Source organism: Berghia stephanieae, chromosome 8 (assembly GCF_034508935.2).
Source record: "Berghia stephanieae isolate SIO BIC M18660-M18661 chromosome 8, UCSD_Bste_1.3, whole genome shotgun sequence".
In the NCBI taxonomy this organism is placed as follows: Eukaryota; Metazoa; Mollusca; class Gastropoda; order Nudibranchia; family Aeolidiidae; genus Berghia; species Berghia stephanieae.
This window is the reverse complement of record NC_088367.1, coordinates 388,871-403,674: the sequence shown is the minus strand read 5'-3', so window position 1 is coordinate 403,674 and position 14,804 is coordinate 388,871. Positions and strand designations below refer to the sequence as shown.

The following is a 14,804-nucleotide window of genomic DNA, read 5'->3' as shown; positions in this document are numbered from 1 at the left end:
AGAGATGATTTACATGGTACAGAAAAAAAAATCTCCGAAAGAATGAAATCTAAATTAGTCAAGTTTTCCTGAGAGTGAAAAATCTCACCATGGGTTGGGTTCGCATCCCTGGACGAAGATGGAAAGCAACATTGATGGGAGAGGAAAACATGGATAAAAAGATAAGAGCAATTGACTTCTCCAGTCCGTATGGGAAGTAAATGTTTCTAAATAATGAGACAAATTGGACTAGCAGCAACTAAAAACTGAACAGACATTGGTCTCAGCAGTCTGCATGCCTGAGTCCAGTTTTAAAACGTGCAAATACATCAAACAGGTAGGCTCTCCTCTAAGACTAAGAGGGAGGTGCTTAAATGGTTTGCTAATATGCTTTATGGTGTTGCGATTATCCGGAGTGGACTGTAATCTCATTCCAAGACAAAGACAGAAAGCATGTTGGAAAAAGCATGGGAAAGAACAGACATTAAGTGAAAGTGCTTCTCTGACTCCCTGCACACTATGGGTTCCAGAGGAGCTCCACCCAGACACCTGTCTTTATCCCTCACATTCCAAGTCCACTCAAAAAACGTTTCAGGCCATGGCAGGGTCAGAAAGTAAAGTATGCATGTCTTTTCAGGAACCTCTTAACTCACTCAACCCTAAAACTAAAACCGACTATGTCCGTGGTATAACCTGTTTACTTTTACCCCCTGCCTATTTATTACATTTTTCTGAGACAAATTATAGGCCTAGTATCAAAGCTAATGTTTTTAATTTTTGCATGTTAATGGTAGTTGAATAAAACTATCTTTGCACATGCTCATTTTTAATACATTTTTTTCCAATTTTGAAAAGTAGCAAAAATCTCTAGGACTGAGTGAGTTAACCATGTGGGTAGATCCAACGAGGCCACATTGCATTTTTTTAAAAACATCAAAGCAAACGAAAGAATGAGTGGACAAATATATTTAAATTTATTTTATTTCAATCATTATTACACTCTGACTTCGTAAGGGAAGAGATAATATGAATGAAGAGTAATCAATGATTCAATTTCATACAAATTACATAAAAGCCAAATGCAATGAATTATAGGCTAGTGTTATCAAAGATCTGGTTACTGGTGTCAGATGGCAGTTGCAGGAATTGAATAAAATTATCTCTGCTGTATTTTGAGACAGCTATCTCCATGATATGATAAATTTGTTCTGCCTTTGTGACTATGGGTGGCGAAAGTGAAGAATAATGCGACAATAACTTAAAATCCTAATGAACTGACATATTATATTATTTAGATTAGAAGCACAACACTTATACAAAACCGCTTTTACGACAAATTCCAGATTTTGTTCAAATATAAAAGTATATCTAAAAGAAACAGAAAACAAACCCAGCCATACATATGAATAATGTCACGATATTGTTTTATAATAATTTTTAAAAACATGAGCACAGGAGCATTTTTAATGAAGATTTGCGTAAAAATACTTAGAAGAAAAAGACAAATATGCTAATCTCCACATACTCTGAGTGAATGAAAAGGCAGTAGAAGTAGAAGATAAAAGTGGTGCAAAAAACAATGAAAACAAAATGGAGAAGTTACACATATAAAGAAAGTGATATAATGTGGATAAAGATAGAAATTGGTATATCAGAACAAACTGCAGTAGACTCAATGTCAAAATAACGTGTGTGATAGCGGTGACGTGTCACGAGTACCCTCGTCTGACCATCGATCTGGACCACTGAATACTGAATGTCACAAATTTCTATGCTCAATGAATAGTTACAATTTGAGAGCTCTGTGAACTGTTTGACACGGTAGCAATCTTGATTGCTTTCAACAAGCTTAATACAAATGACAGAAAGAAAACAAGTATACAGACTATAAAGAGAAGAAAAATAAAATAAAGAACTTGGGCTTTTATATTGGGCAATATCCACTAAACATGCTCAAAGCGCTTTACGTCTGTAAGTACAATACATTGCATTTTACCATTGTTATGGGGAAGCAACATGCTTGAAGAATGGCTGCTTACAGTAGATAGACCCCCCCCCCCCCACTTCCTAAAAATAAAACAGTCTATTCAATTAAAAAAATTCCTCATTACAAACTGCAAAATAACATATTTGAGATGAGCAATTCAAAACTAAATTTAGATCAAGGTAAAAGCAACTATATGTAATAAATATTTCTAAGCAAGAATTAATATCTTTACATTTCACAATAATCATTTTAAAAACAAATATTGAAACACTGAAATTATTCATGAGATTTAATGTTTTATTTTTAACCAGATACAAGAACAATTCAATGCCATAATTAATTACTATAAATTGAAATATTTACACATTTTGTAAAAGCAAAATTTGGAGCAATCTGTCCTTGTGGCAACCCTTAAGTCGACTTGATTTACTCCATTTATACGTCTTAACTTCTGAAAACAAACAAGAAATAAAACAGGGCTTATTTACTCCAATCGTCCATAATTCAAAATATAAAGTAGATGTCAGATAGCCTGGACTAAGACTACCAAGTCAAAATAAATCTGGCACTGGCACAGCAGTTTTTTTCATTGCTTGTGGGCGCAAAAATATCGCAAATATTCACTGATTTGCATTGCAGATGCAAAATCTGCAATTTTTTTTGCAAATTTTAGAGATTTTACAAAGAAATTTAAAAAAAAGATGAATATATTTTTCTTTTAATTTGATAGCTTCTGTACAATGTGAAAGATAAGAGTAGTTCCTTTTTTACTATCTCATTTTCGTCCTTTTTACAGGCGCTGATATGACCTTACATTTGTTGCAAGCAGCGTGAAACTCTTAAAAATAAACATACACATCTCTCTTTCATGAACTAAATTATTGGTTGTTAGAAAAATGAATCGCAAATTTTTTCAATTATTTTTTGCAAATTTTGCTGTTATTAGTTTGCAGGAACCGTTCTACATCTTAACTGCTTATGTTTGTTTGTTTTTAAGGGTTTTACGGCGCTTGCAACACATTTAGGTCATATCAGCGCCAGTAAAAAAGGAAGAAAATAGGATAGTAAAAAGTTCTAGAATTACTTAAAGCACAAAAGAAAAGGTGAGACAAAGGGGAATTGGTTCAAATAGGGAACAGATGTAGATTCCAAGAGCACACCGTCAAAGTACTTAGTTTGAGATCACCTAAAAGTCTCATCCAGACACAAGCACAGGTCCCCACAAAGAGGAATACACTCAAATGTTTACCAATCATATAATATAATATGTAAACTAAACATAATACAATGCATAACAGAGAGATGATTTACAAGGAAAAAAATATCATCTCCCAAAACTATAACTATACATTCGACTGTTTCCCTCCCAGCCAAGGAACTCCGGCAAGGATCAGGACCAAACTAAGTAATCTCATTCCAAGACAATGACAGGAAACAATTGGAAAACGGGTATGGGGGGATAGAAGACACAGCATGTACCTCCCTGCCCACTATGGGAGGTCAGGATCCCCACCCAGTTAACTGCTTACAAAAGACAACTATGACATTTATCATTCAACAATATTTCGGTCTTATGTGCAACTGAAACACCAAGTTGATAACTAAGTCATTCAACAATATTTAGAAAGAGATGTTTCCAAACTGACGAATAAAAAATTTAGACCACAATTTTACAAAGTTACCTACCTGCTCCTGCTTCTCCTGCGACGTCTTGGAGAGTCTGAGAAGCTGCGGCTGCGAGATCTTCTTCTTGGGGAATAAGACCTATCCAGAGTGAATAATCAAAAAGGGAATGAATAAATAATCATAACATCATTTCACCAAAAGAAACTTGGAAAACACTCAGAAGATTACTTACCCTGTTCTATCCATGCTATGTCGAACAACCCCAGATTTCATTGAATAAAATGTTACATTTACTACTTAAAATTTAACAATTCGTATTGACTCACCTGATATATTATTTTCGAAAAAGATGGTGAAGAGGATGTTAAAGAAAACCCAAATCTCACAAGTAATAACAAATTTCAGTGCTAAAAACTGAACTTACTCATTCAGAGCTATAAATAAAGGGAAAAAAAAAAGAAGATTATTACTTTCTGAAATTGAAGATTTTTTCCCTGTCACCTGACTCTGTAGACAAGTAAAATGTTTCGAGGAAAAAAAAGAAAGAAGAGAAATAGAGAAAGAATGGAAAGAAAAAAAAAAGAAAAAAAAGGAAAAAGAATAAGAAAATTTCTTATCCACTTACCTCTAAGCAAAATCAGTTACAGCTGGTGGAAAATACAACTTTTGATATTGTCCTAGCAATTCTACCATTTTTCAAAATTATGACCAAAAAAAAAAAGAAGCTATTCTAGTATGTAAAGGTGTCCAAAAAAATATATATAAATAAATGAATTGTAAAAACAAATTTAAATAACAGTATGCTTTGATCATTGTGAGATGAAGAGGATGGGTATAAGAATGCATTCGGAGAGATAGGATAAAAGTCTTTGAGACAATGACAAAAGATCAGAGATGATATAAGTGCAGACGTTTTCAATTTCAAGCTACAAGTATTATAATTGCTTTCAATGATTCATAGTTTTTTCAACAGCTCCACAAAATGGTCAAACCTTTATATTAATGATAAGTTGCTTTTTGCTTTAAATGTTTTTAAAATTTTTTATTTTAATCATTTATATTTATCTTTATTCTGAAAGAAAATATATTTACTTTGGTTAAGTTTTTTTTCTTTAAATTTTAATAATTTAAGTTCATTTTAGTTTTAAAGAAAATATATCTACTTAGGCTTTAATAGCAATCAGTTACTTCTACGCTGAGATCAGAAGAATCCATCGCGCTGAATTTAGAAGTAGTGTTGATGTAGTAGTAGAATTGGTACTAGTTGGTGGTGGAGTTGGCGGACGAACAACGCAGTAGTCGGTTGTAGACCATGTGGCCGGTAGCTGAAGCACATTTTTTGACTTTGGCTAGAGGTAGTGGTTGAAAGTTGATGAAGTTGTTACTAAGTTGATTGGTTGATGGTTGGTTGGTGGTAGTTTAGCTACTAGAAGTGTTGGTTGAGGGAATGGAGCTAGGTAGGCGGATGATGGCTGCGAGCCCAGCTGATGAGGATGATGATGGTGGAGGGGGAATTCCTGTAAATAACATTTGGCCCAAAGGATGTGATGAGTCAATTACTATCTTAAAAAAACAAATAAATGAAAACCTAAAGACACATTGAAAGATAATGTTAGATAAGGTGAGCATACATTTATCAAATTAAAAAAAAAATATAAGAAAATTTATATAATGAAATGATTTGATCTCCTGCTCTATATTGACGATTAAGAATCACAATGAAAGACAAGTTTCCTTACAATGTCAATTAAAATAGGAAATACAAATGCAAAAGGTAAGGGATAGCAAAAGTACATGTAAAGAGGACATATAAACTGGTCTGATTACGATAGAAATTAATAAACAAAACAAAGATAAAAACACTAACAACAGCAACAACAAAAAGATTCCAATGTTTTGACTTTCAACACGCCATAATGACCAACATTGAAGACCAGACCAATTTCACCAAGAGGCAAGTACCACCTAATCACAGTCTTAGCAGACTACTGACAAAAGAGAGATTTCAATACAATTTCTTCAGTCAGAAAATATTATGAATCAAAATTAGTAATCATGCTTGCTTTTTTTTTTTTTTATTTAATGTATCAAATATTGTAACCATCCACAAAATTCTATAAATATTGACTAATTTTAATGCAAACTACGAATGTAAGAGCTATACATAAAATACTTACAAGAGGAGGGGGAGGGGGATGTCAGGTTGATATAGTCTTACATTTTACTTTTATTTTCCCTTCTTTGACAAAACTCTTAATCAAAATAATCATTTGTCATATTTATCAATGGGCTCAAACTGGATTTTAAAAGGATCTACAGTCATTCTTATTAGTGTCAGAACTCTGTGAATGTTTTAAGACATTAGTTTTAATCAACAGGTAAAATTATAAGAAATACAGGAATAGTTGTTGGAGGGGGAAAACAAAAAATATTCTCACACAAAAAAAGAACACATACTATGCACCCCCCCCCCCCCTCCCCCCCCCCCCCCCCCGCCTAGAATTCAAGACAAAAAAAATAAAGGAAACCGAATATGATGATGATTCTATAATTTGGAGACGGGGGCTACTATTACTTACAACATAGTTTACTGACAAGTTTTCTGCTAAGATATTGGTAAAAAAAACCCAAAAAAAACATAAACTAACTGGTTCTTGAGTCTTGGGGTTGGGGGTGTAGATTCTGAATTTGACCCAAATTGTAATTTCCTCCTTTAAAAAAAACTGGTAGCACTTGTTCTTCACTACCTTCGAGGGAATGGAGCCAGAGTTCAATGCAAATTATAACCCACTTAGCAGACTGTAGCAATGAACAATTGCTAGCTACTCTTTGTATAGGGTGCTTGTCTACTGCAATGTACTTTTCTTCCGATCCAAGCTACACAATCACTGCTGGGTGGACAGAAAGTCGACAATCTGGGATAATGACTTCCTTTTGACGGCCAGGCAAGTGCTCCCCCAGCTGAGCTACCTGGACCTCTATCTATCAATAGTACCCACCCCCCTTAGCATTGACCTTTAAAACAAAAGAAGAAGAAGAAGAAGAAGAAGAAGAAAAAGAAGAAGAAGAAGAAGAAGAAGAAGAAGAAGAAGAAGAAGAAGAAGAAGAAGAAGAAGAAGAAGAAGAAGAAGAAGAAGAAGAAGAAGAAGAAAGCAAAGGAAAGAAAACAGAGAGAAAGAAAGTAAAAAAACATGATGAATAGGAACAAGAAGTTTGCTCATCACTATAAAGTGTGGTTTAAACAGGGTAAAGTGCACATAATAATGTTGCCAACGTTTTGTGCATATGAGATAATTAGAAATTTTGGTGGAACAGGAACAGTTACAGAGAAAAATAATAATCATTTCTCTAAGGTGATAAAAACACAAAACAACGGTACGACCAGTCACATACAGAATGTGCTATAATTATAATCTTATGCATGCAGGATAAAACAAATAATTACCGTTTTAAAATCTACAATACAATAGCAAAATGGGACTGACTTGTCAAAAGTCATAAAGAAATAATAATGAAAAATAAATAATAAATAAAATGAAATATGACAACAAACATTATTTATAGGTGTCCAACCAAAAATAATAAATAAAATGATATATGACAACAAACATTATTTATAGGTGTCCAACCAAAAATAATAAATAAAATGATATATGACAACAAACATTATTTATAGGTGTCCAACCAAAAATAATAAATAAAATGATATATGACAACAAACATTATTTATAGGTGTCCAACCAAAAATAATAAATAAAACAAAAATTCTCATAATTCTTAAAAATATTTAAATAAATAAATGTTGAACAGCCCAGCATGCTCAGGTCTGATATTATATTCACTTTCCCTCCTCAGATTTAATGACAGAACGAATGTATCCAATCAAACTTGAAAGTTACAAAATCATTATTTGCACTTCAAGATGAAATTAAAATCATTCTCTTCTCTGGATAGTATAAAACTTTTCCAGAGCCTAAAAGACAAAAAAAAATCCAAAAACAAATGAAAATAAGACATAGGCCACAATATCAAAGACAACAACAAAAGAATTTTGCATTGTAAATGAAACAGGAGTGAAGAGTCAGTATTACCTTGATCTGGATCTGCGTCTGCCACCTCCTTGTCCTCCCATGCTTCTGCCTCCACCGCCACCTCTGCCATCATAGTAGTTTCTGTAGCCCCCACCACCGCCGCCGCCACCGCCACCTCTTTGACGAGGGGGTCCACTGTTTCCCCACCTAGACTTGCCAGAGGACATTTCTACTTTAACTTTCTTCCCATTGATACGTCTGGAAATTTTTTAGAAAGAATACATTAATATATAATATGTGGATGACCGAAAAAAATAATTGCTTTCACTTTTAGCTCCATTTTATGCAATATTGTAAATCTCCCACTGCAACTGATTATGCCTTAGCTGGCAGTTTTCACCAAATGTAAGAACAGAATGACCCTGGCTTCAGCCTGACATCACCAAAGAGTAAAAAAAGAGCCCTTCAAACGAACATTTTGATTCAGTGACAACAACTTAAGCTTAACTTTTCCATGTTTACATGAATGGGTAATTACACACATTTATTCCCATTTTCAGTTTTTATTGAACTCGATAAGGTCAAGCTACAGCATTAATCAGTCAAATTTTTATTGTCCAACCAATAATAATGTTTGATTAAATTTATCTACAGATTCAAACAAAATCATACACAGGCAACATAAGATATCTTGATGTCATCAAAAATATTTAGCATTATTCAAAATTGTTTGCAAAGGCAAAACTAAATATTGCTCTATTTCTTCTGCTAGATAAAATAAAAACAAACCATTTCTTCTACTTCAAGAAGAGATAAAACTGGAACTTTACTTGCAAATCACGCAGAATCAATTCCTAGAATCGCACCAATATTGCACTGATAAAATTTTCAGTAGTTTTAACACCATATTAAAAAATCCATAATTTATTGGTCTGTGAACAACATATAGAATCATGACTGGTACAGTCAAGAAAAAAGCAATAAATGTTGCCCCTTATTGAAAGGGAATTGCCAAACAGATTTTCCTGCTACTCAAATTGCTCATGGATTCCAAAACACACCAACCTCTGGCTTTAGCACTAAGACTGAGGTCAACATCAACACTTAAAATCAGAGCTGCGAACACTAGAATACCAGTGAAAAGGATTACACGTATCTAATTTCCAAATCCAAAAGTTAGAATCTAACATTTGGAATTTTTTTTTTTTTCTTTTTTAAATGAATTCCAACAGAATATACGTCATAAAGAACGTCTGGAGATAAGACAAATCCTAATACATGTATTATAAACATCACTGAACCATTAAATGAAAAAAAAAAAACCTCCAACAAAACAGGGCTTCTTCAAGATAAAATACTTACGTTCCATCAAGGCCCCTAACAGCATCATCTGCATCTCTGTGGTCTTCAAATTCTACAAAAGCAAAGCCAGGTGGCTTGCGAGCAATCCATACATTAACAAGGTTTCCATATTTAGAGAATTTTTCTTCCAGTTCCTGTTTAGCACAACCATGGCCCAGGTCACCCACATAGACTTTGCAATCCAGATTCCAGTCCTTCATTGGCGCATTCCGAGACATTTCACCCCTACAATTAAATGAAAAGACCATAGATGAGATCATTAAATTCCTGACAAACACAAATGAATGTGTTAACTCTATGCTTTCAATTTTCTTTTTAATTTTATTACACTGGGGCCCCAAGTTCTATCCCTCATACCCTAAACTCATCCCAGGAAATTCCTTGTCAGCGATCATTTTTAAACCAGTTTTGAAATCCAAGGTGGTCACACTACCAGAAATGCAATTGTTTCAGGCTACAAAATCCATCATATAAAAACAAAGGTAAATAAAGAAGCATGTTCTTCAGCCTTTAGACTAACAAAACTTTTATTCTGATTATCAATAAAAAATTGAATAATTAGAATCGTGTTGAAAAGTGGTTTATATTACTTCTTTAATTGGCCCTGCTTCATGTTTCATGAAACAGTTCTTAGGTTGGAGGAAGACTTCTAAATGAACTACTTGTTTCATCACTGGATCTCCTTTACTTTGAATCACAATTTATTATTTTTGTATTTAGATCTGGATTTCATTTGAATTTTGATTTTGTGCCGTTGTTGCGACTTATCTGGGACTTAATTGTCAAATTTTCATAGTTTAGGGTAGGGTAGGGTATTTTTTACATATTTAATTGAAAGTAACTCGCAAACCTTTTTTTAATTAAGGCAAGGGTAATTCTATCACACATTAACATATTTATAAAATCTGCTTTATAATAAGCTGCCATTTGTTGGGAATCACAATCAGTGCTGATGGTGACAAAAAGTGAAAAAGTAGGAAAATGTTGAACGATTGCCTTTAAGACCCATTTCTTCTGCACTAAACCCCACTTTTAGAGCAATTGAGATGATAGACTATCATTGATACTCTAGCTAACTTCTGGAGAGTGGGAAACTGCACCTGTGTGTTCCACCACACATCAACTCTCTCATTGCTAGCACATTGTTTCTAGAAAATGTAATTTTTAAAAGGAAGAAATTCCTCCTCTGGACTCCAAAATCGCGGATTTACGCGGATCTGAGGAAAACCATCAGCACTGCACAATCTAGCTGCCTGTTGCCAAATTCATTTATGAGCACATATAGACTTAATATCGAACCGATTTTGATCCTTCATGACCCAAAATTTCCACAATACAGTAATATAAAAATAAAATAGATGGGTGCCTGTCCATAATAATAATAGCCTTTATTTCTTTACAAATATTGCTGGTACTCCAGGAAGCACCAAAAATCATCATAACTTTGGAACCACTTGTCCATATTAAATTGTAATTATTAAGGCCTATCTCTTAATGTACATATAATTATTTGAGAGATGAAAATATCAAAACAAGGAAGCAAAAGATGGTTGAATATTTCAAGCGCATGTATGAATTGTAAGTTACACAGATGTCGGTGTGGATAGACAGCTCAGTGGGCAGTGGGTTAGAGACCACCTTTCATTTTGTTCCTCTCTGCTGCACGGGTTTGAATCCGCTGGCTCCCTCTTTTTTTTTTTTTAACTTTCCAAATGATGTTAATTGTTTTCCCTTTTGCTCTTTATACTGAGCAGGAGTCTTAAAATTAAGTCAAGTAAAGTGCAAGGTGGGAGCTAAAAATGTTGGTTCCACCAGCCCACCTGGACCTGACCCATGAAAATGCCATTATTGAGATCTTATTATTCTTATAATTATAATAAGGCTGTCATTATTCCCAGACGCCTGTCTGGGGATAATAAAAATTCGTTATCCCCAGACAGGTGTCTGGGGATAACAAAAATTGGTTATCCCCAGACACCTGTCTGGGGATACTATCCCCAGACGCATGTAGCAAGTGGGCAGAAAGATTTTATGCAAAATGCCAAACTAGGCGTGAAAAATACCAAATATTCTGGAAAAAATACTAGTGGTTGTGTCCCAAAACAGTTAATATATCAAGTGATATTTAACACAAGATGAAAGTGAATAGTGATCAAATGTCAAATCCAGCTCTTTTAAAAAAAAATTTTAAAGCAAGTGGATCAATGAAATTTCTTTTGTTACTTTGACCTGAAAACGTCAAACTGGCAATTCGACTTTTTATTTTCAACCAGGAAGAAAGTTGTTAATCATCAAATCTGTTCATAGTCCACCAACCATTTAAATTTTCATTACATACCTACCTGTTAACTTTATTGATCATCTCTTGTTACTATAATTTGTTCATTCTGGCCACAATTTTGGGGACGACCGGGAATAATTTTTATGTCGCGGACGAATTCCTAGGCCATGGTGTTGTTCGCCCCAAAGCCCAAAACCCACACCTGTTATTTTCCTGTCTGCTTCGCACAAGACAATACAATTTAGTATCACACGTCCACAAAACTAGATCCAACAACATATTTTTATTCGAATCAGAGATGAAAATAAGTACCAAAACAAGGAAGCAAAAATAGTGGAAATATGTTTAGCTCATATATGAATTTAAAATATTCCGATAGCGGTGTGGATAGGCAGCTCAGTGGGTTAGGCCACCTTTCATTTTACTCCTTTTAGCTGCACAGATTCGACCCAGTCGCGACCGCCCCCCCCCCCCCCCCCCCCCCACACACACACACATTTATTTTTTTTTACTTTTTCTTTCTTTCTTCCCAATTGATTTTCATTGTTTTCACTTTTGTTCCGAGTTCCGAGCAAGAGTTTTTTTTAAATTTCTCCGATAATATTATTTCATTATTTAATTTGCTCTAGATCTATTATTGTTTTTGTTTTTTTGTTTTGGTCAAATAATAATAATAATAATAATAATAATAATAATAATAATAATAATAATAATAATAATAAATAATAATAATTGTAATATTTGTTATTATTATTACTATTACCATCATAATCATTATTATATTATTATCAATAATAATATTATTTTTATTATTAATACTCTTATCATCATACTATTATCATTATTATTATTATTATTATTATTATTATTATTATTATTGTTATTATTATTATTATTATTTTTATTATTATTATTATTATTATTATTATTATTATTATTATTATTATTATTATTATTATTATTATTATTATTATAATTGTTATTATTATTATTATTATTATTATTATTATTATTATTATTATTATTATTGTTAACACTATTCCCTGCTCCGAGGGAAATCTCTCTTTTTCTTTTTTTTTTTATATTTTGACCTAAACCTTAGAGTTTTTTGTTGCTAAACCTTTATGTAAATGTTTCGTTTCTGAGCATGAATTTCTTAAATTGTTTTTATTTTTAAAACAATTATTTTTTTTTTCTCCTCTATCTGACCATTTGGTCGCTCTCTGAATAATTCTGTTTGTTTGCTTTTTAATTATTTATTCTTTTTAGACACTATTTGAGATCGGAGTGGGGACGAATATATTTGCTAGAAAACAAGAGAGAGAGAGAGAGAGAGAGAGAGAGAGAGAGAGAGAGAGAGAGAGAGAGAGAGAGAGAGAGAGAGAGTTTAATAATAATAAAAAAGAGGTGGGGGAGGATGGATGGGACATTTATCCCTTTCAACGTTCTGTAAAAAGAAGACGGAATTTTTTTTTAAAAAAAAAGTGACGTTACCAGGATTTGAACCCACAACGTCGATTATGGTCAAACTTCCAGGGCAGACGACTAAACCATTCGGCCATGACACCCACTTCGAAGTCGACGCATATTGTGTATATGTAGTAACAACTAATTTTAATGTTGGTTAATTTTATGTTTTTATAGATATTTTATTAACTTTCCTTATATCTATGTGCATCTGGAAACATTCCATGTTCTGGAATGTGGATAATTGTTTAAAAGAGCGGAGTTTCAAATATGCGTCTGAGGATAATGAAAATTCCTTATCCCCAGACAGGTGTCTGGGGATAACAAATTTTTATTATCCCCAGACAGGTGTCTGGGGATAATCACAGCGTTATAATAAATTCAATTGTGCCTAATAAGACTGAAGCTATGGGTGTACACATCAACAATACTCAGTCTGACAAAGTATGTCGGTCCATTTGAATAAGATGCCAAAAGAGAAGAGGTCACTCACTAGCCAAGCCAAGCAAGGGGCAGGCCCTCAGGCTCAGGCTCAGGGGGGAGTTGGAGTTGGGCTGCTGCTGCCGAGGCTGAGGTCAAGATTTGATTAGGGCTAGGGAACTTGTTTGGGGGAACACTGATGCAAGGAATAAGATGCCAAAAGAAGAAGAGGTCGCTAGCCAAGGCCAAGGGGGGAGTTGGAGTTGGGCTGCTGAGGCTGAAGTAAGACTGAGGTCAAGATTTGATTAGGGCAGGGCCAGGGAACTTGTTTGGGGGAACACTGAATAAGGCCGAGTATTTGAGATTAAAATGCAAGGATCTTTAGATACAATCGTATCTTTACCACAAAAGAAATTGCAAAAATCAAACCTGTAAAGGCAGTAGAATTATATGTTAGATTTTTATCTTTTTTCTCTATGGTTCTAAATCAGATAATTGACGAGAAAAATGGCCGACTCCAAGATTTTTGTCCGACGATGACGTTTGCGGATATGAACTGTATAACCTCATGTCTGACATTGGCTAAGGAACCGCGAGTATGGGATTCGCAAAACTTTTATCAATACCCACTCTTTACGCGGGAACTAACTTATATCAGAGATCAAGTATAGCCTCCCCTCCTTCCCTCCCTCCACCCTAAATAATAATATTCATAAAAATCGAAAAAAAAATATATAAAAAAATTGAATACAAACTAGGTCCTCTAGCCCATTCAAAATGGATACTGGATCCCCTATCTCTTTTCTCCCGAGCCCCCCCCCCCCCCCCTCACTCTCAGTACAATTCACCATCAAATCAATAAACTGCAGCTCTCCAAGAAAGACAGAAATTCTCACAATTGAAATGCCCAAAAGCAGCGGGCCCAGATTTGATTCCACCAGAAGCATTGAAATCAAATCTAAATATAATCGCCAAGCAATGAAATATTGAAAAGATGTGGGAAACAGAAACAATCCCCAAAGACTGGAAAGAAGGTCTCATAGTAACAATACCAACAAAGGAAATTTAGAAGAGAATGTAAAAACTATAGAGGGATAACGCTCCTATCTATACAATCCTGCTCGACAGAATGAAAGACATTGTTGACCCTAAACTCAGAGATTACATTTTTTTTTAAAGCATCAAAGATTAAAATGGAAACAAAATTCAAAATATTCAATTCAGATGTCAAGTCTGTCTTCCTGTATAGCTCTGAAACTTGGAAAACCACTAAATCCATCCTTCTCAGCCTCCAATTATTAATCTGTCAAAAGATGGCTTTGCAAAATCCTGAAGATAAAATAGATTGACAAAAGTAAAAACGAAGAAGTGTGGAGAAGACAAGACAAAAACAATTGAAAAGCAATTATACAAAATAAAATGGAGCTGGATAGGACGCAAGTCGAGGAAACCAGACAATATAACAAGGACGACCCTGCAATGGAATCCCCCCGGAAAGAGGAAAAAAGGAAGACCAAGATCAACTTAGATGGGAGACCTTCTGGTAGAGCTGGAGATGTCTGGGATGCACAGGAGATGGAAAGACTGGCCAACAACAGAAGATGATGGAAAAGTTTCATCGGTGGTCCATACCCGCTGTGGGATGTGGACC

General features: G+C 34.2%; 1 protein-coding gene across 3 annotated transcripts; it reads right to left on the bottom strand.

Moving 5' to 3' along the window:
* Positions 1-930: 930 nt before the first annotated feature.
* On the bottom strand, positions 931-13,720 carry LOC144977977 (RNA-binding protein 1-like). Of its 3 annotated transcripts, none has more exons than XR_013646443.1 (6): positions 13,583-13,720; positions 8,986-9,210; positions 7,684-7,881; positions 4,756-5,109; positions 3,653-3,730; positions 931-2,417 (listed from the first exon to the last, which is right to left on the bottom strand). XR_013646443.1 is itself a non-coding variant. In XM_078923385.1 (5 exons), exons 2-5 carry the CDS (start codon positions 9,201-9,203, stop codon positions 2,411-2,413), a joined length of 501 nt encoding a protein of 166 aa, XP_078779511.1. In that variant the 5' UTR covers positions 9,204-9,210; positions 13,583-13,720; the 3' UTR covers positions 931-2,410. The 3 variants fall into 3 exon arrangements, 1 of the variants encoding a protein (XP_078779511.1); XR_013646442.1 differs by having other exon boundaries at positions 4,781-5,109; XM_078923385.1 differs by lacking the exon at positions 4,756-5,109.
* Positions 13,721-14,804: the final 1,084 nt, after the last annotated feature.

Bases quoted from the DNA above. Each gene is read 5' to 3' on its own strand.
- LOC144977977 (XM_078923385.1), bottom strand. From the start codon at position 9,203: ATGTCTCGGAATGCGCCAATGAAGGACTGGAATCTGGATTGCAAAGTC. The intron at 7,882-8,985 runs GTAAGTATTTTA...AAAAATTTCCAG, and splicing joins GTTAGGGGCCTTGATGGAAC to ACGTATCAATGGGAAGAAAG. The intron at 3,731-7,683 runs GTAATACTGACT...CACTCTGGATAG, and splicing joins AGACGCAGATCCAGATCAAG to GTCTTATTCCCCAAGAAGAA.